This window comes from Labrus mixtus, chromosome 2 (genome assembly GCF_963584025.1).
Source record: "Labrus mixtus chromosome 2, fLabMix1.1, whole genome shotgun sequence".
Lineage (NCBI taxonomy): Eukaryota > Metazoa > Chordata > Actinopteri > Labriformes > Labridae > Labrus > Labrus mixtus.
Window position 1 is genome coordinate 9,279,400 of NC_083613.1, and position 26,107 is coordinate 9,305,506.

General features: G+C 41.1%; 3 protein-coding genes across 3 annotated transcripts in view; all 3 read right to left on the reverse strand.

Annotated features, from left to right (window-relative positions):
- The window catches only part of aspscr1 (ASPSCR1 tether for SLC2A4, UBX domain containing), a 103,924-nt gene that overhangs the window by 56,746 nt on the left and 21,071 nt on the right, over positions 1–26,107 (reverse strand). The gene's annotated exons all lie outside the window — the stretch shown is intronic.
- Positions 5,746–12,489, reverse strand: pycr1b (pyrroline-5-carboxylate reductase 1b). The gene is made up of 9 exons (XM_061050296.1): positions 12,335–12,489; positions 11,326–11,419; positions 10,595–10,665; positions 10,238–10,417; positions 9,849–9,956; positions 9,632–9,745; positions 8,331–8,423; positions 7,264–7,427; positions 5,746–7,009 (listed from the first exon to the last, which is right to left on the reverse strand). The coding sequence occupies exons 2-9, from the start codon at positions 11,390–11,392 to the stop codon at positions 6,835–6,837; spliced, it is 972 nt and encodes a 323-aa protein (XP_060906279.1). The 5' UTR covers positions 11,393–11,419; positions 12,335–12,489; the 3' UTR covers positions 5,746–6,834.
- Positions 21,749–24,967, reverse strand: LOC132954502 (myeloid-associated differentiation marker-like protein 2). Its single transcript, XM_061027063.1, has 2 exons — positions 23,748–24,967; positions 21,749–23,150 (listed from the first exon to the last, which is right to left on the reverse strand). The coding sequence occupies exons 1-2, from the start codon at positions 24,026–24,028 to the stop codon at positions 22,499–22,501; spliced, it is 933 nt and encodes a 310-aa protein (XP_060883046.1). The 5' UTR covers positions 24,029–24,967; the 3' UTR covers positions 21,749–22,498.

Here is a 26,107-nt window from a genome sequence, read left to right on the forward strand (position 1 = left end):
TGGATTAGATATATAAGGAAAGCATCCTGATCTGATATCATGGATTAAGCTTCCTGGCATCATATAAAGTAGCTAGTTAGAATTGGCCCCACCTCTTTCAGCTGCAACATTAAAATGATGGTCACACACACACATCAAATCAATAATTATAATCCAATATTACATTTCTCTGAGATGGACCAAACTGCCTAATGAGCACTTTTACTTGCAGAGATTGCATTCTAAACGGAGTATTTCTACATGCTGGTGGCTCCTCGCCACTGCTTGAAGCAAATCACCTGCAAAACTGTTGATGCACAGTGTTGATTCATTAAATGCGTTTTTTATTTAAGTAAGACTTTGCATTTTATGACTCATCTGAGGTTAAGCTAGATTCTGAAAGTATTAGACTGTTATAGATTCTCTTTTTTTCCAAGGCCTTTTATTTGTTGATTGCTGTGGGGATGAAGCCAGATGACACAAACAAAGTGCATATCCTTTAATAAAGCGTATAACATTTTATATATTTAACAGATTTAAAACATTATGTGACACATTATATATAATAGGTCACCTAGCATCCATCATTAAAATGCTGCTTCTCTGTATGCATCATTAACACTTTTCAGACTGCATTTCCCCAAAAGCGCGGTAACTAAGCTCAGTCATCATTACGTCTTTGTACATTCATATTGATTCTGCAACGGCGTATTATTTGTGTCTCAGTCTGTGAATACACATTGAGTTTTGGCGTTGCGGAAGCACGGCACAGCAGGGGCGCCACATTCACACACAGCCAGACATGCACAATCACTGCGCTGCACTCCACTGCTGGCTCCCGTCTCGCCCCTGTAACGCCTCAGTTACTACCACAGAACACAGTACAGAGAACAGGTCTGAATTAAGCTACTGTAAGGAACTGTTGGATTTTGATGATATTTGTACCACCTGTGGAGAAAGCAGTACCTCTGATGTCTTTGCTAATTTTGTGCTTTACATGAAAGTTTTGTTTGCTATCAAAGCTCGTGAAGAAGCATCAACTTTTATTTGAATGTGTTTGTTCCATAACCAGCTGAACACTACTCACAGGAGTTTTATAGGCTACATTATAAAGATACCTACTCAATGTTGTAACTCTCTCTCTAAATGTACCTTTAGTTTTCATTCATGAGAATATTGTGCTGAGGATACTTCTTTGTATTTCACTTTCTAATCTAATATATTTAATGATTGTAAAGCTGCTGTTACTTAAAGCTCCTGTGAAGAACTAAGGTTTGTGTTGATTTTGGCGCTACCTTCGGACAAAGCAATACCTCATAAATCTCTTCTGATATTATTATGTGTATATATGTATATAGAGCTTTTTGATGAAAAATCTCATCCTTATTTCCTTTAACAGTCAAACTCACCTTTAATCTTTGCTAGGTGAAATGTAAAGGGTGTTTCTGCTGTGTGCTGTTAATCCCTGATACCTGCGCTTAAGCGGCGATTACAAGCATTCAAAATTACTAATAACAATCATTCATCTAGTTTCTTGTTTGCTTTTGTTGGTCACATAGAGGCATCCGTATTGATTGGGGCGGCTGTGGCTCAGTTGGTGGAGTTCTCATCTCTTAACCTGAAGGTCGAGGGTTCAATCCCCAGCTCCTGCAGCAACATATCTGATGTGTCCTTGGGCAAGACACTTAACCCCAAATTGCTCTTGCTGCTTCGTCGGCGGCGTATGAATGGGATTAGTTACTTCTTACTACATAGCTACCACTGTCATCAGTGTGTGAATGGGTGTGAATGTGTAGGTGTGACATGCAGTGTTAAAGCACTTTGAGTAGTTAGAAGACTAGAAAAGCGCTATAGTCTATTTAATGATCAGTTTAAAACTACTCCCAGGATGTGAGTAATGTTTTGACACCCTCTTTGTTACACCTGTGTGCAGGTCTAATTACCAGAAAAGGTGTGTGTGTTTCTGTTTGACCCGAACACTGCATGCTGGCATGAGAGGGAAGCCCGTACTGCACACTCATTGACTGTGTGGTAACTTCCTCTTTCTATGACCGTTTCACCAGACAGCTGCAACGAGCTGATACAATATCAGCCCGGAGATCACAGTTATGCACGACTCAACACACAAACACACACTGTTGACAACACAGTGATGCACAAACGGTGAAACAGGCGAGCATGGAGCCGAATTCCCAACGCACAAATAACTTGCTCCTAGCTCCTCTTTTTAAGTTTTCATTTTTGAGAGGATTAGTTTGATGTGTGGTGGTGCTGATGGAGGAGAAAAAAAACCGAATAAAAACCTTCCATCCATTCACTCATCTGTGTTTAAGGCACTCCTCCCGGCCACGATATGCAAACAACCATGTTGCTGCAAAGGTCAGTGATTACATTGATTGAATGGAGATGACAGGTAGCATCTGGCCCTACCTGTGGAAAAGAAACCTCATGCTGGGTCGGTCTGTGCACACACACACACACGCACAACCACACACACAGTCCAAACTTTCCACTCAGGATTATCTGCCATTGAACTGCCATCTTAGACCTTCCTTCTTTGTCAAGATGATTGACACAGCGCACACCGTCTTCACCTGAGGTGGAGGAGAGCTGCTCAAAGCTGCGGACCACAGAAAGGTAACACAAGTCTAATAATGAGAGGCAAATGGAAGTCTCTCCAGGAACGGCTAATCTTAACGGACAGAGGCAGGAGCGAGCGCAGAATAACCTTTTGGAATAAAAGAGGGATTACCAAGACACTTCAGCGACGGAGGAAAAACCATTGCACGCACAAATAAACAGCCTGAGTGCACCAAGAGCATGCCGAGCGCAATTTAATCAAGGGACACTGGTGTGTGTATTAGCTTAAGAAAAAAATAAAATAATCCTACAACAACCACAAATTGCTCAATTATAATGAGGACATGGCTCTTCACAAACCATCACTTTTCTTCCATCACTTTTACTTTGCCATTATGCACCTGTGCGTTGCCTGAAAATACCCACAGGCCAATCTCATTCCAGCGCAAAGTGGCATCTGTTAATCCCAAATGTAGCAGCCTGGAGCTGAGGAACAGGTCCAAATATTTAAAAAGTACTTTACAGACTTTAAGTCTGCTGTAGCTGCTAAAATCTCAGAACATGTACTATTGTATACGTCTGCTCTCTATGATCACAACAACTCTCCACTCAGTGATATTTAGTGTCTAAGCTCACAGTAACCTGGATGGGAAAGCAACATTCACTCACAAACTATTCTTAAAGACAATACTTCGGGATATGTATTTGGCACGTGTGTTTCCATTTTATGCTAATTTAAAGCTTATAAAATACACTGCATGCCAAAACTTTACCAGTGGCTTTAAATCTGTTGGGTTTGTGCCCTTTTTTTTTTACAAATTTCATAACTCATTTCTGATCAGTCTGAGTTGTTAGCAGTTCAAACAAACATTGCAGTGTCTAAGGGAACAAAAAGATTTAGCAAATACAACATTTATAGTTTTGTTTTCTTTAAATATCCACTTCTTTAAATGACCCCCCTCAGACTTTCAGACTCAGAAAGACAATGACTCAGACACAGCTTAAGTTCCAAAGGTTTAAATAACCAAAATGAAGTTAGTTTTTATCTAAGCCTACTGTAATTGACCTTCTCTTACACACAGATGAACAGAAGAGGATAAGGGAAAATTATTATTTTTTTTGAGTTCTGACTCTTAGAATTCTGAAATCAAACTCTGAATTCTGAGATCAAAGTCAAGATTCATGAATCAAAGAAATAATTCTGAGATCAAAGGATGAATTCTAGAATCAAATGAATAATTCTGATATTAAAGACAGAATTCTGGAATCAAAGGTAAAATTCTGAGATCTAAGTCAGAATCTTGGAATCAAAGTCAGAATTCTGAGATCAGTCAAAATTCTGGAATCAAATGAAGACCCTTAGAAACAAAGGAAGAATTCTGAGATCAAAGTCAGAATTTCTAGATTAAAGTCAGTATTCTGGAATCAAAGTCAGAATTTCGAGATCAAAGTCAGTATTCTAGAATCAAAGGAAGAAATCCAAGATCACAGTCAGAATTCCGAGATCAGAATTTAGAATTCTGGAATCAAGGTCAGAATTCTGGAATCAAATAAATAATTTTGGGATCAAAGTCAGAAATCTAAAACAAAAAGGCACTGCCCCGCCTCCAAAAAAAAAATTCTGCTTTAACAGTCCATTAATAGAACATTTAACATAGATGTTTCAAAATGTTTTATTAGGTATCAAGTTTTTTCCCCAACAAATTATTAAGCCCTGAGTTTCTATGCACTTCTTGAAAGTAAATAAAAAGAGTAAGTCCTTTGTACACGTTTTTGTTTGTACCCTTTGTACAAATTTTGAGGTTGAGAAACCGACAATGTTTTTCGGTCAACTCCCTGGTAAAATTTCTACAAGCACTCGGGCTGAGTTGATATATAAACACTGCAGCAAATTCTGCTCACCAGTATTTACTCTTGATACAGTAGCGTTGATATAAATGCAAAAACTTTTGTTTTGTCTGCGATCTTGGATTCATTCTTAACATTACTCTGACTCCCACAGGGTCCTTTTTACATCATGCCCTGCCTCCTGAGACCCCTCCCTGACAAGGAAACCCCTCCGCTGTTAGAAACATGTCATGTGGGAAAGAGCAACTCAAGAACATTTCAGGGGCTGGCTGTCCTGAAAAAAGGTTTGATCTGCAGTCCATGATTCCACTCACTGGTCATTATGTGCTGCTGACAGAAAGCTTTTAAAACTGTTCTTTCCTCAAACATTTCCTTAAAACATCCAATAACAACGCACTTCTAAAAAGGTGAGTATTTACCTTTTCTCCTATTATTTAAAGGTAATATAGGTAGCAATCGCAGTATAAGGTGATATATCTGTGGAGATTTAAAAAAATACACACAAAAAAGGTTTCTGATGAGAAGTGGGTTAAACAGGTAATTGTAGCCCATCAGCTATCTACCAGTAAATCATGTAGTGCAGTAACTCCAGGGTCAAGTTAAAGTTACTCTCAAGTGGAAGCTATTTGAAGGGGGCAATTTGATCCTGGTTGACGTGCAAATTAGTCATTTGATCACAGGGCGCCATCTGCAGGTCAGGGTGCTCCTTAAGTACTCACTGATTGTCTGTGCAGCCTGAGTCCATTAGGGCTTTCAGACTTGCAGAAATCTCCGGATATTTGCATGAGGAGCTGCATGTGTAGCATAAAGTCCGAGTGAGATGATGTGAGAATGCAGCAGGCTATAATCCAAAGAATTCACTTCAAGCCAGTGGGAGAGGGTGGTGACGTTTATATCCTGTGACCAGTGCATAGATTGTATGCACCCGAGTGACCCAACCCTTACGGTCTTCTTGCACATAAATAAACGGCTGCAATATGTTTTCTCTTTTCCAGTATGTTCTTCCCCGCTCTTTTGTTGACATTGTGATTCAGTTGAACTACATATTGCATTGATATAAAGCCAAATATTCCCATTATAGCTTCATATAGAGGACTGTTGTCTTGTCTGTCTTTTTTACGACATGTCTTGCCTGAGGAGACCCCCTACCCCACCCCTCCTACCTCACAGGGATCATCTCCCCCTGTGAGGTGCATATGTGAACAGCCAGGTCAGAATATAAGGAGCAGTGAGGACTGCCTATGTAAAAACAGCTTATTAAAAACCATAAACTAAGACTGTACCAACAACAGATATGCTGCCAAGATATAAGAAAACAAAACAGCTTAGCAAAAAAAGTGTTTGAATCTGCATCTTTAATGACTTAGTGACTGACAAACCAACTCAACGGTTTGTAAGTCAAACAAAACAATACACTAAATGTAACATTACGGAGATAAAAATATATAGATCAATACAAAATTAGGACGGATTGAAGGCTGATGTACTTATTTTTTACGCACATTTTCATTATGTCAATTATTTACTTGAAGTATACTTCCAGGTTCATCATCAATTACATCCCCCTAGTAAGAGAAAGTGTGAAAAACAGCTTTGTGGTAAAAACATCAGGATGTTTGAGATAGCAGATCAGGATTTGGGCTTTGAGAACCACAGTGTCCTTTAGCATGATAAAGAACTAACAGGAAGGCAACAGACGGATGCGAGGGAAATGCTGACTCAGCTGTTTGAAAGCTTGGAATGACCTTTTGTAAGAAATCAGATTTTCTGGGCTCAAAAAGCAAAATGTTCCTAATGAGCTAGCTTACCCTTTGTAACATTACAGAGAAGACATGAAGACTCGGGTGTTTACATAACACAATGAAAATGGCCAAAAATAAAGTTTTACATTTGTTGTTCAAATCATATTCAGTCTTTGTAAAAACAGCGCAACACTGTTAGTCAAACATAAATATTATGAGCACAGAAAAGTGCACATGACGATTTACATTGTAGCTTTTTTTTTTTGTAGTTTAAAGACAGACATTAACGGCGTACATTAAGAGCTTGATGGTGTCGCAGCAGCCATCTGCTGCATGATTTAAACCACGATCCCATGATGGCCCGCTGGGTCATTACCGATGAACAGCCCAAATACAGACAGACAACAGCTTGTAAATGCACTTTTGCTCTGAGTGTGTATGTAATTATAAGGCTATAACTGTGCAGTGCACCCAAAACCCACCAGGTCCACTGACTACATGTAAGTCAAGTATGATATAAATTATTTGGCTTTAATACCAATTTGGATGTGATTTCAGTCCAGTCCTGAGTCTGTTCTTTTTACATTGTTTGGCTGAACAGCTGTAAAAGATGCAAGTGTATCCACGTGTGTACACATCGGTACAGTTGTAATGTTTGTGTGTGTGTATGCCTGCCTCTGTACACTCAGTTTTTCTTGATCCCAGGGCCGCGATTGTTGAACAGGCTGAGCCCCGATCTGCCGTTCCCATTAGCCACTCCACTAACTGTGACTCCGGGCTGCTGGAGCACTTTGTCCAGGGTGGTTTTCTTAATGGCTGCTGGAGAGATGCGCTCCTGGTCTGCCAGGTACTGCAGCTCCCTGTGAGAGTGAAACCCCAGGGTTAGTCATGCAGTGCAGACATATGTTTATGTGTTTTAAACAGTTTTCATACAGGAACAGACTTTCTGTTTGCTGTAAGATCAGAGGCGATGTTGGATGACTTGACATGCAACATGAGTCAAGACAGAACTGCATGTAATACAGAAACAGGTCTATCTAGCAGCTTGAGGGTCAAATTAATACGGTTTTCAGATTTAGTTTTGGCCATGCTGTAGATGATTTATTTTCCTCACCGTGTCCGGATGCATGATGACTCCACTGCGTTGATCAGGAGGCTGCGGAAGCCGCCGCTCTCCAGGACGTGCAGGGCGTGGATGGTGGCGCCCCCTGGTGAGCACACGTTGTCCTTCAGTTGGCCGGGGTGCTGCTCCGAGTCCAGCAGCATCTTAGCTGCTCCCTGAAGAGAAACAAAAACGTGTGGAAAAAAACACGTCTGAAATTAGATTCTGGATTTAAACGAGTAAACTGAATGTTAATTCATCATCTTCACAGAATGTTGATGCAGTGTGGATACTTCAACAGAAAAACATAATCACTAATAATTATGAGGAAGTGTCCGCAATAAATGAAACCCAAACTGATGCAGAGATTGTAACATGTGAAAAGATCTTACAGTAATCTTGTCTGCTTACAACAGGCAGACGTGACTAAAGCTTCAGAGACTTTAGTGTTTCCCTTAGACAAGCGTGCAAACGAAAAGAGACACTCAGACAAAGAGTATTTACTGTCTACAACAAATAACGTCTGGAAAAATGGATAATACAAAAGATTGGTCATCAAATGCAGCGAGGAGCCGCAAACAAATGAGAAGAAAGAGTCTGAAGCAGCTGATACAGTTAGCAAAAAGATTTGAGTCAATCATGGTCATCTGTTTTGACAAGTTGTGATCAAAATAGTGTCTGGATTTTTTTTTTTTTTACTTAAATGTGGAAAACAGCTGCAACAAGAAGTTTCTACTTTTTTCCCATTTAATCACTGACCCTGCAGAAAACAACTATAATCGGAAATGTATCTTTAAACATTTTTCGGAGGGGGAAGTAAAATTCCCAACAGGGATTTCTTTCTCCTGAGTTTCATCATTTTTGTACATTTAAGTCAGCAGTTACAAGACAGAAGAAATATTGAAAGCAATAAAAGCAGAAACTAAATCCCTGTGTATTTTATGCCTCCAAAAACGCAGACGGGCAGTGGATCGAGATGACTCAATTCTGAGAAAAAAAAACACTGCAGAAGAGACAGAAATACCACAACAACAACCACCACACACACACACACAAACACACACACACACACAACTGACCAGCAGTGCCTGAGCTCCAAGTCTGACGGCCAGCCTCCTGGGCAGACCCATCTTCACTCCTCCATCTGCGAGAGCATCCAGGGCTGTGAACGCCTGTTTAAAACACACACAGATTAAACAGAGTTTTTATTTTTCCCTTCAGGCAGCTACAAAGCCACATCTACAGATATCTCACCACAACAAACAGACTCATTTAACAGGAAGTTCAGTCATGTTAATGTTTAGCCCAGATTTCTTAATTATTTAGCCTTCAGTCTGCGTAAAATGTAGTCTAACAATAAACTGATGGTTTAATAATGACATCCACTTGAAGAGTAACTAAACCCTCAGGCCACTTTTCAGTTAAAAACTTTTGTATACGGATGTTAAGTATTGTTGTTGATATGCACAGGGGCTGCCCTCTACAGGTTGAAACCTGGCTACAATTTAATTTCTCTATTGGTTGATCTGGAGGTAGGTGAAGCTTTTGTCATCCTCTCCTGCCGCTCAATGGCCTCAGCATCGGCGGTCTCAGCACTCGTTGCCTGTGCTAACGGTTCAAACGGATACTGGTCTGGACCGCCGAGACTCTGAAGGAGCGAAGTCCTCGACGTCAAACGACATCTGTCGCAAAAGTGTCATTGCTGCTTCTCGAGTTTTCGCTCATGTCAATGGATGCTCAATCCCAGCCCTGTCCATGTCAATTCCCTGACCCCTCCCAAAGGCATTTAAAAAGAAAAATGATAGATATCTATCTATCTATTCCAGGGTAGATGCACTTCATTCAAATCTCTGGGGTTTAATGACAAGTTAGCCCACTGCCTCCTCACAGTCAGGATGGCAAAAATTTACTCAGACACTTACTTTGCGGACACTTTCACATTACTTCAGAATATTTTATGGACTAAATATGTCAACAAAAAAAAAATCAAGCAACAAACTAGATGAATAAATAATAGTTAGTTTGGGCGCTGGCTGTGAGGTGTGACAGCTGCAGACACAGATAAGTGACGGCATCACAGCACATCAAATCACTCCTACATCCAAAGAAGTCTCTGGATCCTGCAGAGTGCAAAATGAGGGAGTTATGAATTAGATAAGAAGATAACTTTGCTGATACAGAGGCTGCAAGATGAATGGAATTAAATTGTAGTTATCATCATTGTTGCAGCAGACAGGATCACACAGATGATTCCCTGAAGACCAGAGCTCACACCGATGTCCACACCCGTCTGTTTGACACTTATTACTGTGACTCCGGGTGCATCTATCACACCCTACATACTCTCTTAAAAACAAAGACACGGCTGGATGTAACTCACATAGGCAGGTCCGCTGCCACTCAGCCCGGTTACGGCATCGATGAGGTCCTCCTCCACCTCAGTACAGAAACCCACACTCGCCATCAGCTGCTCCAATAACTTCCCGTCCTCCACCTGGAAGAGAAAGGAGGACAACACAAAGTCTGACATAGAAAAAAAACACTGATACATATAAGAAACATGTTAACGCATACACAAGTGATTTGATTGGCTGTACCTCTGCATGTGTCCCGGTGGCGTACACAGTCGCTCCCTCTTTCACCACCACTGGAGTATTGGTCATACACCTCATGACTTTAGGAGAGGGACGATACTGAAGCAGCTTCTGTTAAATCCCAACAAAGACCACAACACAGCAGAGGATTATTAAGAGAGCAGGTTGTGTTTTCTTTAACATGTTGATAGCATATAACAGAGCTTGATTACACATCATTTGAGATAAGGGGACAAGGGGGGAACAAATGAGGAGGTAGACACGCTTGAGAAGAAGACAGAAAGGAAAAGTGTGGCTGGTGTCGACAAAAATCAATCTGTAAATCACAAGATGTAGTCACCCAGATCAGACGGCATCAGATAGCTAGCACTAGATTACAGAGTAAAACCAACCTTCTCTATGGAGTTGATGGTGACACCTGCCGCGCAGGAGACGATTAGATGACGGTCCTCGATGTCTGGCCCAATCTCATCCAGAACAAAAGGAATGATGTGAGGTTTCACAGCCAGGAAAAGAACATCACTCTTATTCACGGTTTCTTTGTTGCTAGTTGTCAGATTGACCCCCATTTTCTGCAGGAGGGAAGAAGATGAGAGGATTGGAAAAGGGTCCAAAGGGGTGTTTTTACTGAAATACACATATTACAACCTCCTTGACAAGTCCACACTCACACACGTACATCCTTCCACCACCAATGTTTCCATTTCTCTTCCTATTCCCACACACAAAATAAACATCTACTTTCTCACCCTCAGCCCCGATACAGTGGGCAGGTCGGTGTCTGGGGAGCTGGCTGTAATCCTGTGTGTAGCAATCACACCTGCAGGGAGAGACAGACAGGAGGAAGTGCAGAGTGAGGTGTGAGGACATATAATGATGGACGATGTTTCATCTGTATGAGGAACAATCTAGACGGGGGGGGGGGGGGGGGGGGGGATCAATCTAATATAAAAGAATAAAATATAGAACACGCAAATTAAAAGACTATTCTAATTTATTAAATGACAATACCCATGTTGCCTACGTGATGTGTCCACAGATAGTGCTGAAAAAACAGCAATCTCTCTATTTGTTTAGTTCTGCAGGCCTTTATAAGATATAAATATGTGCATTATGCATGAAATCATGGGGTGCCTGAGTTGGCAGTGTTAGTCGTCTCTCATCCGCAGGGTCTGGGGTTTGATCCCCAGCTCCTGCAGCAACATATCCCAAGTGTCCTTGGGCAAGACAATTAATCCTGAATTGCTTCGTCTGCGGCGTATGAATGAGATATGTTACTTTTGATGGTCACTTTACAAATCAGCCTCTGCCATCAGTGTGTGAATGTGTAGGTGTGACATGCGGTGTAAAAGCGCATTGAGCAGTCAGAAGACTAGAAAAGAGCTCAAGTCTGTTTACCATTAACCAAATCAGTTCATACGGGTCATGGAGAGCCCATCAGTTCAAGACACCTGTGACACAATAGAGAAAGTGACCTTACCAGCAGCTGTGAAGCCTTTCACCAGGGCGTGCGCCAGCTGGCCCGCTCCAATAAATCCCACACTCATCCTGTTTGATGATGTGGCTTCTTTGACCTGTAAAACCAGTCAGACAGATGATGTACACTGCCTTACTGTGAACATTATAAACAAAACACCCTGATGTATGCAAGTTATAGAAAGACTTTCATCGGAGACATTATTCTCCACACATGAAATGTTTACCTCACTGTCACTTCTCTATATGCTACACACCGTGTGTGTCTTTTTAAATACTGGATTCACCTTTCAACAGGTGTAGGAGTACATAGTGCTTACATCTAGAATATTTAATTTCTTTATTTTATTTAATTACTGTAAATGTGTCTTTTTACATTTTGTTATCTATTGCTGATGACCTTTGCCCTCTACAGTAAGCTGCTGTAAAAACCCAATTCTCCTCAGAGTTCATCTCATCTCACATCTTAGTAATGAGAATTGTCTTCACATATCTTGAACAAAGCTGTCCTTACATGTAAAAGCACAGTCACAGGACTTAGTGAAGATGATGTAAGACAGCAATCCTGGAGCTGACCCACAGACTGTAAATAATGATGAAACACTCTGGCAGCACCCGTGGGTGATTTTTCTGGGATATTGGCACATCACCGGATTTACCACTGTGAGCCCTATATAAATCAACAACCTCAACTAGGAGAATAAGTGTTTAGTAAGTGTCTAATTCGGGACATGTCAATCAGCTCCATCAGCTGACACATTCAAGTCTCCTGCAAGTTTTGATTGAGTTTTATTGCCATGCACATTTAGTTGAGGATTTAACAGTATGTTCGCCTTTAAAATACTGTGTAATGTTGACTAAAAGCCTTACATGTATCCTTCAGTTGATGCTGATGGTAGATGATAGCAGCTCTTAGCTAGCTGACACCCTGTCCTCGGCTAGCCTCTCTTTAAGCTAGCTCTCACAATCAGTCATTAATTAATGTCCAGTACAAATAACATAGCGATACTGACCGTCCTAAATGATCCAGGTGATGTGTCAGGGTGCACAGGTGTTGGTTGACGTCGAGACCGTTATGTCCTGAGGACAGAAAAAAATAGAAATCACCACTTCTTGTGTAAACGTGGCTTCCTCTTCACTCGTCCCCCATGTACGCCATTACTGTAACTGACTGCGACGCTGGCCAATCACGACAGAGATACGCTGAGCTCCTGACCAATAAGAGGCTAGATCACAGCAATTGGGCGGGTTTTGTTCGCTCTCCAGGCCTAGTTGCATCATTCCTCCGGGTTGATGCTGCCAGGAGAAAATGTAGGTCAAATATATGAAGTGTGAGGAGTGAAGTAGGTTATGTTTATATTGGTCAAATACAGGACTGACAGCTCCTATTCAGACCATGTATGACTAGTTCAACACAGATAGACTGAACTCGTAATGTGAGGGTGGAGAGGAGTCCTAATTATAGCCAATTGTAAAATCAGAACATACCGTACTTTGATAGTGATGTGAAGTTATTTTGGTTGTAAGGGGACTTGTGGTAATATTTTTCTTTCAGGGGTTTTTGATGATTCTCTGCAAAAAATGCTTTGAACCCCTCTTAAAGGTGCACTATGTATAGATTTGGTAGAAGTTGGAGAAGTGAAACAATTCTATGCTATATTTTCTGTTTTTTGTGAACAACTTTTTATTTGGTTGGCAGCATGTATACACACAAACGTAAAGGTTCACCACACAGAGCGCTGGACACAAACACAGTCAGCACCCAATCATCAAAACAAACACCCTGTGAAGGCGCAAATGATCTGCACACAACCCAAATAGAACATCTATGTTGTGTGTGTGTATCCACACGTACATTTACATAAAACAAACCTACAATACAATTTAACACAACTAAATGCCAACTCCTCGTTTCCTTGGTGAGTGACCCCCCCCCCCCCCCCCCCCCCCTTTTCCTTTTTAATATATATTTTCTGAACTAAATACACAAACTTACTCAAAGGAAAAAATGGGTCCCTTGAACACTGTTTGGAGCTAAAAAGCTACCAGGAGAGTTACGGTTTCACTGTTGCGGGCCCCCCACCATAACTTCTCGCGTATCATTTTATCTTCAAAAAGTTTTCCAGGGACCAAATTTTCCTCTGAGGACAGTTTGTGTATAAAGTTATGAACATATAGCACAGAATCTGTACACTTCTCCAACTTTCATAATTCTCTACCAAAACTACCTAGTGCACCTTTAATGGAATCAATCTATGTTGTGAGAGACTCCTGAAAAGAATTGCTTCTATTTTTTTAGATTTCCCCCTTTCTTTGTCGCCTCTCCTACCTTTACCATTACAACAGTACCACTGCATCTAGAAAACAATTAGAAATGGATGCAGCTATGCGTCAACACAGTTAGACTGAACTTGTAATGTGAGGGTGGAGAGGAGAGTGCTAATTAGAGCCAATTGTAAATTCAGAACATACTGTCACATAAAGTTATTTTTGTTGTAAGGGCACTTATGGTAATCTATTTCTTACAGGGGTTTTTGATGATTTCCTGCAAAAATTACAAAAAAAAAACTATACATACATCTAAGTTTTTTAGAGACAGTACCACTGCATCTAACAAACAATAATAAATGGATGCAGTCTATTGTCTATAACTGTATATATAATTGTCTATTTTGTTTGAGTCATATATGACTACAACTAAAACAAAGTCCTGTTTTATCTCCTTTAAAGCCTTTATATGCGATTTTTTGATCCAGCAGATGTTGCCCTTGAGCACCAGCATGAAACCAAAACAACTCGCGCTGCATTGTTGTGTTAGCATGCTAATGCTAATGCTAATCTTTATTATGCTCGTATCTTCACACTGCATGTAAATTTACCTGAAATGAGCGTGATCTAGAAACACAGTTAAGCAGTGAGTACAGTATGTTATTCTTCTTTTCTCTAGTCCCTCAATTAAACAACTTTTATACACGAGGGGAGGAGTCAGCCGGCCGTCCTGGCGATGTAAACAAAGTGAAGATAGGACTCGGAAAACTCGGAAAACATCACAGACAGTGGGACTCGGGTGTTACACCCATTGTAAACAGTCATGACTGACAGAGTTATTTTCAGAGGATATACTTGATTTCTATTATATTTAAGTCTGAAAAATTGCATATAAAGCCTTTAAGACATTAAGACATTACATTTTAAACAGATTCAATGTCAATTTATAGATTCAAAACAGGAAATAATGAAAAGTCCTTACAATTAAAAGTGACTTAATTAAATTAGATGGTTTGTCCATCTAATGCTTCAAGATCCAACCACTGAACCATAAATAACAAAGAAATACCATTTAACATCCTACTGGGCATTTGTTCTTTTGAATATATGTTTTGTCTTTCCAAAATGTGATGTTTCAGTTTATGAAATAATCATATCTGAGCAAAAGTTATTTTTGCTGTCAGGGCACTCGTGGTAATCTATATTTTTTAGAATGGTTTTGATAATTTAATGCTGAAAATAGGCTACTGAAAAAAACCTCTTAATGGAATCAGGCTATTATATTAGATACTCCTGAAAATCATTGCCTCTATTTTTTTTTTAAGATTTCCCCCTGGAGACATGTCACTTTTCCACATCAAAATCCTCCACCTGAGTGAATTGGGCACATGTTCAGCGTTCGTTATTTTGAATGTAAATGCACTGAGATTTGGAGATGACTCACGGAAGCACTCAAGGGGACCAGAGGTGGCTGTGATATTTGAGGGAGCTGAATTTGAATGAAGCTTTATTATTCTAACAGCAGACTGTAGACCAGTGCTTCTGCTTCTCTCCTTAGATTTGACAGAATCGGAAATAAAGCTGAATCACATGGAGGGTACACTCATGAGCCGTGGCATTCGAATGCAGTTTGGCTGCCTGTCCCCTGGTACCCCACCAATGCAGATCCTTAAAATTAGCCATGAACTTGGCCTGTAACTGTCAGTTTGATGCTAAAATCTCTCTCTGCACATTTTAATAGGACTGACCCTCATGTCTATATGAGCCCATCTCTTCATTCCCTCATGCCATACCATGCCATGCCAGACTAAATTTATCCTTCACAAGGGGCTCTGCATGTCTGCTATGAGGGGCCTCATTCCATTTATTTTCTCACAGTGCTGTTGGACAGGAATGCAGACTGAGGGTTTGCGTATGCTCCTGTCTATATATAAAGCAGAATGCACGAGCAGCTGTTACTCTTCCTCTTCAGTCAGCCGGCTGCAGAGATATCTTTCATCATTTCTAAACAAAAGCAAAACCCAACACCTTGGAAGAGTCGATCATGTTGCCCACAGCCATCGTTTTGTTCATTTTTTTTACAAAATTGCTCACACAAACTCAAAGCCTTCTGCACATTCGTAGGATCTAATTTAGTTGAATAAGTGATTAATTGATTCTGATCAAACCTGTAGTCACACTTCACTGATTGTGTGTGAGGTTTGAAACAAACCAGTATTTACTCATCACAATAAGTTATAACAAAGCCTGATTTGTTTTTCTCTCAGAGTCTTAATTGAGGGCAATCACATTTGAGTTTAAAACATATTTTTTTAAATCCTATTGAATGTTTTGTTTGGATGTTTTGGGGGGCAGGTCAAATAGGTGAGGTTGTGCTAAAAAAAATATACCAAACATAGTCATTTTCTAATCTGGCACATTTTTTTTTTTTTTAAATTGGCCAAAACAGCCTGGGACTCCTCAGGGTTGACTTAAGGTGGAGTCAAACCGACTGTTGCAGCTTGCTTCAGTATGGCATCAATACTTTCCAATGATGCTAATCTGATGAATCAGAGTTTTTGCAGGTTTGTGCTTCTATAAGTGAGGGGACCTCGGCAATCCTTACCCAAAAAGCAGATTCAAATTTTTTAAAAATCCCTGACGATGTAATGCTGATGTCTTCGGGGCAATCTCAAGGTAGGCTTTAAAATCATTTCTTTAAGGAAATCTGTAAACCAAGCTGGTTGGTGTGAGGTTTGAAATGAACCAGTATTTAGGAGGCATGGGGTCTGACACAAGATTATATGCATGAAAACATGTCATCCAATATATTTGGAGCTTTTAACCAAAACCAGGGACTTCAGAATTCAGGGATCTTGGCTTTTGCTGCTTAGGCTGCAGCATTTTTTTTATGCTATGCTTGTTATCCTATGCTAAAAGTGCTGTTTACTGATGGAATACCTCTGTATTTATGTATTTGCCTCCAGGGGCAGGAGTAGCCGTAGGGATTTGGGTTGGGTTAAATCAAAATTAACTTCAATGTCACTATACAAGTTACAATGTAGATTTGTGTGGCAAATCTCTGTGTACTAAAGAAAAAAATAAAAAAAGAGTCAATAATGGGGCGCCCATGTCCTCCAAGCGGGAAGCCTGGATTTGGGTCCGACCTGTCGCTCCTTTCCTAATTGTAATTCTCGACTCACTCTCTCCTTGATTTCTGACTTTATCCACTGTCCTATTTAAAATAGAGGCATTAAAAGCCCCAAAATAAACTAATGGGGGGGGGAAAAGTCAATAATTAAAATAATTAGAAAGATAGAGCAATAAAATCTGTTGTAAATGTGTTTTAGGAGTGATTGAAAATGTAAATTATCTTGGATGTAAAACCTTGATTTCTGCTGAATGTCAGAAAGGACATGACTTCAGTGTCCTCTGCAGCAGCTCTGACCCTGATTTATTCTCCTTTTTAATCACGTCAGGTTTAATCAGAGGAAGAGCTTTGATATAAAGGATGTCAGACTGTCTTGCTAAGTCCGTGAGTTATTTTTGTCTCAGGAAAAAGCTTTATTGGTAATTCAGGAATAATATGATGATTCATACTCAACTGATGTTTACAAAGAGCAGAATAACAGACAGAGTCGTGTATGCGGGGGCTCGGGCACTGTGTCCCACTCCTCTTGTTGCATGGCTTTGTGGAATGATCACCCACAAAACTGTTTGCCAGCCTAATCTCAAAAAAGCTGAATTTTTTTGTGACATATCCCTGCAACACTGCCCCTCTGTCAGACACACACACACACACACACACAAAGTTAATTTACCACTGCCTGCCTCTGTACTATCTATCACTCAGACTCTGCATGTGTGCTGAGGCGTGACAGCACTTATTCGCTCTTTCTTTTTTTGACAAAACCCCGAGAGATTTATTAAAAATACCACAGTGCACGAATCTGTTTCTTTCTTTTTTTTTCTTCTTTCCTCCACAGATCAACAAGCAGGTCGAGGTGAAGCGTTCACAACAATTTGTTTCTTGCCGTTGTCATTAGGTGTGTGTTTGTGTGTGTGTGTTTGTGTGTGTGTGTGTGTGTGTGTGTGTGTGTGTGTGTGTGTGTGTATGTGTGCTTGACAACAGATTTAGGATTGAGAAAAAGCTGCAGAGAGGGAGAGAAGTAGCTTTGCTGAATGAGAGATGTGCATATTTAATATCACAGACAGACAGAAAATCTTTCCCGAGTGTGCATCCGTCTCCCCTCTGCAGTCTGAGACTAGAATGAGTGACAAGAATGAATCAGAGATAAGAAGGAATACAAATGAATACAAAAGAAACGACAGCAGAGAAACAAAAAGTCAACCAGTGGAATGTCAGATTTCAATTTTATGTTCAATCCAAAACTAATAAAGGATTTCCCAAAGCACATCACCAAATCTCACGGACAAATCAGGATCAAAACTCAAAAGAGCAAGTGGAACCTGAAGCTGTATAATGAATGTGTCACACAGATTCTGTGCTTCCAGCCTTAACTCAGCATGTATTTAGCAAACTGTACAAGGAGAATTAAATGATCTCATCAGATCACAGAAATGTCTTTAGGTCATGGGGGGTGTTGAGTCAGACAGAAGGTCACCGGAGCTCAATGTGCTCTTTTTTATCAGTTAACTGCTTTCTACCAACATGGGGACTGAGTACTAACAGGTTGTCATGCTAGTCTTCTTTGTACTTTGAACTCCATGAGGAACATACCGTGAGGGAGGGTCTCTGTGTGTGTCTAATGGGAGAGAAAAAAATGGCCTTACATTTTTGTTATACAGCTCTGTTTAACAGTGTTTAGTTTTCCCAGGATAAGTCAATGCTACATAGAAAATATTACACTTTGACTGAATCAATGATTCAGTCGAACAGTTTTCTGTCCTCTCACAGAGTTTTTACCAAACACAATCATGAATAAATGGCATTTAAAATATAAACAAGACTTGGGCATTAAACATGAGATATACATCCAGATTTTTGTTCATTCAAAGCATCCTTACAGGCTATTCTTTCTGTAATAAGCTCAGGAACATGTGATTTGAGGCTGTTTTACAAATGTTTATTTTATTTTGCAGATTTGTCTTAATGAAACACCAGGTCAGAAACTACTTGTGTATTACTGCACAATAAATACCTCCCCATTCTCTTTTGTATTCAATTGCTTCCTACAGGATGCTCAGAAAGCAGAGCTGGCATAGATACAACTCCACTGGGTCCAAAGATTTAGCCTTCGTCAATGTTCCACGCAACATTTGGCAGAACAAGAGCCAAGAGCAACCGGGGAGCTGACATCAGCAACATACGCCATCGGAGATTAGTCACGACAGCGAGCCAGCCGTCCCCTGTCCCCTTATGTCCCCCCCAGCCGGGGAATCAGGAAGAGACGTTATGATGGACACCTGTCAAAGCTTATCTGTCAGGAAAGTACATACACTGTAGACTGTGTGTGTTCCCCGATCAGGTGGACAGGATGAGAGGCTTCTTTTATGTGTGTGTGTGTGTGTGTGTGTGTGTGTGTGTGTGCGTGTGTGTGTGTGTGTGTGCGTGTAGACATGGCTATGTTTAATACAGAGCCCGCAGGGAGAGAGGAGTAAAATGATTGCCAAACATGGAACAGCTGCTAAAAGGAGCTCCACAGAGGAGCAGGGAGGACACAGGCCTAATGGAGCTACAGATCGCTCCGTGGTTCCGCTGTCCGTCACTTTCAGCGGTACTTTTCACTTTGCTCTGACTTATTCCACTGATGTTAAATCCTACTCAATATTAATCAGAGAAGGAGTGTGCCTTTCAGAAGCCTGTTGATAATAATTCTGTAGGATTTATGATATTTTCAGAAGCAAAAAACACACAAAGACAATTAAAAATGTTTATTTTAATAAACAAAGTTGTTTATTGCTACAAAAGAAATCTGCACTCATTAGCATAAATCCACATCGAATCCCTGGATCATCTGCTCTTCCTGTGTACACGTTACTCACTTGTATTAACTCACTCACAAACATTGGCACAAAGTGGATTACAGTAAATCTCAGAGAAGAACACTTGCTTTTGCTGTGGTCTTTAGACAGATTTGGATACTAGGGAAGCCAACTGTCGTAAGATTTGCTGCAGAGAACAGAGACTATCTCTCTTTACGTATGCTGTGGCACAGTGGCTTCCCGAGGACTTAATATAATACATCCACAGCACTCACAGAAGTGACAGGGGAATACATTGATCCAGGATTAGAGAGATGAGATTCACAGAGGTGACCAAAGCAGAGAGGAGTGAAGGAGGAGGAGAGGGGGTGGCTGGTGTGATGTGTAAGAGGGAGACATGAGGGGTGAGTGAAAGTCTGGAGAGACAGTAAGAAGAGAGAGGAATCTTAATAAAGAGAAAAAGGGGAGGACAAGGAGAACGTTAGGCCAAGCCATGTGCTTCTGTTTTTCTTCTTCTGTGGAACAAGAAGATAAAAGTGCTGAGAGAGAGGACAGCAGCCACAGATTCTCTCATCTTTTATTTCCATAGTGTGAAGGGTGAAGGTATAGTGTGGTATAAATCCCACTGTAGCTAATGAATGACTGAGGACCGGTCAGGTGACTATATCTGTTAAAATGTGTTGCATACCAGCCTACATTAGTTATGTACCATTGAATGGGTTGAACATCGGTATCAGCCTATCAGCCCCGTTGACAGACATTAGATAGTATTGTAGCATTCACCTATGTCAGCCCATGTGTATCTGCTGTGTTGATTCATTTAAAACTGGCAAACATGTATTTATTGGGCAGAAGAAGTCACCTGTTGGACAAACTCTTGGACTGATTTTGTCTTCATGCAAACGTCAAATAAAAAGTTGGCAGTGTGGGAGTCTTACACCGTGTCTGGGAAAGATCAACAAATTAGTGTTGTGCTCATGGTGGATTATTGTTGTGTTGATTATGTAAAGAATAAAACAAATGGTACGGTCTAGAACTGTCCTTCTTGGAAAGTGTCTCGATAAAATGTTTGCTATAAATCAGCATTATATAAATAAAGAGTGATTGTTAAAACGTTGATATGGTAACGAATTATCAAATAGTTGACCATCTAACCTCCAGACATGGAGCAACATTTGCATTTATTTTCAGACATTCATATGGTGTGAATAAAAAGTCCATAATTAAGTCTTTTTTAGCTCCATTTTTGTTCTCCACCTGGAAATATTTCCCTCTTCATCTACTTAAAGAGCCTTCGTTCTTTTTTTTAACGCTGGCAACGCCCACAACCTCAATTTCAGAATGCTTTTCAACAGCGCTTATTGTTGCTTGCTAACGGATGTTGTCCCTCAAAACTCCTGCCTCCCTTGGTAGTGAACTCTAACTCTGTTCTAAATTCTGTATGCCTAATATTTTCTTTTATTTAAGGAAATTTCCCACAGAAAGTGTGTCTTGGTGTTAGCAGCAGCTCTACACCTGGAAGTAAAATCCTCCTAAAAACAAGTCTGGGTGCATAAGATGAGGTAAAGGATCAGTCCCTCCTTCGCCATTATTGTTGACAAAGTTGTTATCTGGGGTCCTGCCCCATCTTGATTTTCATTGGTCCGTGAGGGAGAAGTGACATTTAGTAGTGTTGTTCCAAAAGTCAAACTGTTTTTAACTTTGAGTGGTGTTCGCGCACGGACAAAAAAACTTCTTTCAGAGAACAGTAATATCAAAAAGGAAAAAAATGCTGCACTATATTCACCAACTACTCAGAAACTCTGTTTGTTTGCTTATCGTTGATGGACAGGTAGCATAAGATGTGTTTGTAGAGCATTTTGTCTGATAACAACTTTACAGAGTGCGACAAAAAACACTAATATGATAGTGTTGAGAGTGTATCATAACCAAAACAATGAACTTTAAGATGCTTAAATCCACATTTGAGCGAAGAGAAACTGCAGCGTGTTTATTCTCTTTGGGGACGTCTATGAACTTCTGACATACATTTGATCCATTGTGAATACCAATATATTGATCACAGCTTATCAGCTAGAAATCCATGCCAAACTGTGAACCTCATTACTAATTAATCCCATAGCATCTCAAAATATGAAACCAAAAACAAATGGTAACAAACAGATAATGCCCGTTTTCTTACATTTGACCTAGTTGAAGGACGTATTAGATCACATGTTTAATCTTCTGTGTGAATGTGGAAACATGGTCACCCTGACTGTTTTTGTATGTTTTGAATGTGTCAGCTTAGGTCATCGAGTTGGTAGAAATGGACTCTTTCTCCATCACTGACTGAGGGAGGCATTTCATAGAGAGGTTTTAAAGACACCAGCCTCTTTTAAACACTGCCTCACAGCTTCAATTTAACTGCAGACAGCTCTTGTTTATTTTTGGCCGTCAGAGAAATGCTTGTCGATCCCTGGTGTGAAGTCTGCAGATGACTGTGATGCCATGCATGCCAATGCATGGGTTATCATTTATATCAAGGAATTTAAGCTTACAAACTCTGAATCTCTCTGGGTTGAGTTTACAAACTGGCAGCAAGTACGTTTGTATGTGAGCAGGTCAAAAATAGCTGGGATGTATCCGTTTATGAGAAATTGGCAGGATGCACCAATGGGCCTTGGCTGTTTGGGTGAGGCGGGCTGCTCTCCCAAAACCTCCCAGAGGGCAGAGCGGGTGAGTTGAAGAGATAGGGTGTCACCTCAGTGGGGTGTGGCAGAGGGGAAATTCCTTTGTTCACATTCCAAAGTGAATTTGGGAAGTCTGGATGCCTCAGCAGAAAACCATGAGCAGCAACATGAATGTCCAGGGCCTTGTATCTGTGACTCAACCTATCTATCCCCCTCAATATAATCCATCGTTAAACATCATATAAAAACTAAGATTAAGCAAATAACTTAAACCTGTAAAGCCAGTTGGGGAGAATATGCTCCCTCATGGTTCTATGCTCGAGAGGTCGTGGGCATATGAGATGTTACAAATCTTAACCTTTGGGAGTAGACCAGGTCTGCCACATACAGTCCAAAGTTGGCAAAAGAGAACACGGCCACCACAACTTTGCTGTCCCATGGACATTTCCCCTGAGGGCATGATGATGGCCTCCATGGCGTGCCATATTTGGTGTCAAAGCAGAAAACAGGCCACACTACTGATGCACTCAGGTAGAGCAGAACCTGCAGCAGTGTGCACACCACCACGAAGCGATCAAAGGACATGCAGCGAACAGCCTTGGTCTGCCCACACACGGTCATGATGATCACCAGTGCAGTCAAGGTGAAACAGAAAGCATAGACAACCACGCAGTAGATTGTGGCGGCGTAGCGGTAAAACTCGCTCCCATTGGCTAGAGCTCCAAAGATGATGCACGCCACGAAACCCTGAACTACTTTGAGGAGGCCAGAGACGGTGGCCATGTATCCCACAACCGTCTGGCCTGGCCTGGCTCGACATAAGGCAACCTCCGCCCCGTAGGCAAGAGTGCCCAGGATGGAGCAGACGGTCACAGCGATGCGGAAGTGTAGGACATCACATCCAGCATAGGGGCACTCAGATCGGACGAAGAAGAGAGGGTAGACCACAGAGGTCGTCACATACCTGCAGGAGAAGATAGAATATATGTACATTTGTTAGCTTACAATGATTCATGAACACTTGCAGAAGAAGTTGGGTAACATTAGCATTCATTTAAATCAATTTCATTGTCATACGAATATACATTGTCCTTTCTTTGCTCAACAATGATGCGTGGATATTTAGCTGCTAAATGATCGATTACTTTCCCTTTATTGCCACTAACCTTGTCTGTTAGCTGTTGGGTGTGCAGGTAGTGTAGAGTGGGATTATCATGGCTTTACACTAAAATGTAAGCAATGTGAGGGTTGAGACTGAACAGGGAAACGCTGCAGTCCTTCAACTGAAACAACAGCTGAAAGGCGCTAGTATGATTAGGTTGAGAAAGCGCGTTAGATACCAATGGGTGATGTCATTGAGACTAAATTCATGTTTTAAACAGTCTATGATTGTGAAAGTGTAAGCATCAGTGAAATAGGACCCGTCATACCTCAGTATAACCCTAGCTTCACATATCCCTGTGATAAAAACCAAAGTCATGCAGGCAAAGCCCGGGGGAAAGTTTTGTATAAACATCAGCACTACGCTGACTGAGGAGTTACATCTGAGCATTTGACTTACATGAGCGCCGCAAAGGCAGCACCTGTGACCGTCAGGTTGTCCCAGGATACGGGCAGGCAGCTGTAGAGACGAGTGGCATCCAGGAAAAACACCACAACGGACATGGCAAAGCAGAAACACCATGCCGCCATACAAAACACACCCTGCGAGCCACTGTACCCCGCACTGTGGGTTACCATGGCAATCACAGCACAGCCCATAGCTAACTGGCAGAGGCGGGCAGCACCCAGAGGTGAGCAGAGGGCCCTCTTATTGAGGTATGGACCACCCTGAGAATCCATGAGGGTATGAGAGTCAGAGAAGTTCAGAGCTGGAAGGTTTTTTTTTTTGAGAGATTATGGATGTCCAGAAGCAGAACAGTAGAAGCTGACGTCGAAGTAAGTTTAACGTTGTTGCTCAAGTCTTCCAAAAACAAACAAAGAAACAAAACAAGAATAAATGAAAGTACGAAAAGTACAGCTCGAGTCTCAGCCCCGTGTGTTGTTATCTCTCTCCTCTTGTGGAAGTCTGTCAGTGCCCTCGTCAAGTACTTCCACTTTTGACCTCCCTTGATAATGTCACAACATTGTCATGTTGCTGGAATGCACCAATACCTCCAGAGTCAGATTCCTTAAAGATTATCTGATCAATCAACTTCCAGGAAATGCGAACTCTCAGGTGTTTTCAGGTCTTATTTCTAGCTCTTGTGAAGTGGGTATAGGCTCTGGTTTTCAGGTGCATTATTCTGTCACCGCCCCTGCAGAGTCATACCCCCCTCATTCTGCTGCGTTTACAGACTGTGTTGGGACTTTCTGATAGTCTATTTTTGCGATAACGCTGACTCATTAATCAGAAATATCAAGACTCCAGTGCCACAAAGCAGGAACGATGGGCTGAAATCCTGGCCCGACAGAAGTAATGTTTAGAAAAGGTAAATATGTCTCTGCCAAGGAGAACTTGTAGATCCTATAAGTCCAAGATCTGTATCCAGAAGTCCAGTCCAGTAATACGAAACAGCGTCAAGTAAGCCAAAGCAGAACCACGTCTAGTCCAGACTCCTAAATCTCGTGGAGAATCTTCTGCACTCACTCATCCAGATATGATTGTCCTGTGTCTGCTGCCGTACCGGCTCATGGTGAGTCCACGTGTCCACACGAGTGAAAGACACTATCAGCTCTCCTCAAATGTCAACTCTCATCTTCCCAGGTCCTCCCTGTCACACACTCTCACACTTTCTCCTTCCCCTCTGTGTGCTGAGGAGGGGGCTGCTGGTCACTGGGACCAGAATAAAGTTATTTAGGGTTGGGCCGTCACCACATGAGGGTACATGTGGTTGGGCGTGGAGTCGGGGGCACGCAGACCCAGAGGAACGAGGTGAGATAACTGAGCCTAGATAATAAGGCTGCACCCAAAATGTGATGTTTTTGTTGAATAATAAAGCTGTTCAAATGTTTTAAGGTCAAATATTTTATATTTATCACCATATTATCAAACTTTGTTTCTTAACATGTTACTGTGTCAGCATTAGTTTGATCACATATTAAAGGACCAGATAACGGTTTTAGATAATTTATCTTATGTTAGCACAGAGCTAGTCAATCATGCACAAGCAGCCCTCATATCTCTGGAGACCCAAAGAGTACATCATTACAAAATTAAGTATTTTATACATTTAAAGAAACGAATACAAAGTGTAAAACATTAATGAGGCTATTGATTATGAAGTATAATTTAAACTCAATCTCAACCCTATTTTCTTTTTTTTAAATGTTAAATGAAATCAAAATAGGACGTAATGCCATCATTGAACTTCCTTTAGGAATCTCAGGTTTGTTTGGATTTTGGCGCCCCCTGTGGACAAAGCAGTACCTTCCATGTCTTTCCACCTACTCATTCACACACTGATGGTAGAGGCTGCTATGTAAAGTGACCATCGGTATTAACTCCTCCCATTCATACACATTTGTACACCACCGACGAAGCAGCAGGAGCAACTTGTTAAGTGCAAGGACACAGCGACATGTGGCTTCAGGATCCTGGGATCAAACCACCAACCTTCAGGTTGAGAGACGTCCCGACTCCACCAATAATCCACAGCCTCCAAAAAAAAGTCTTCACTGAAATGAGGAAAACTTCAAAACAGATCGTCTATGGGTCTGTCACCACAACTGACACCTCTCACATTACACATAGTCACTTGATCAATTGTTAATAAAAAAATATTGATTAGTGCAGTTTACTCAAAGTCTAAAGCAAACATTTAAAAAAAAGTGTCCCTGGACAATGAACTGTAAATAATAATAACCCAGCTAGTGATGAAGGCGCAGTGACAGGTTTTATTTCGCCAGCAGGTAGCATACACGCTTTGTGCCAAGTATCAA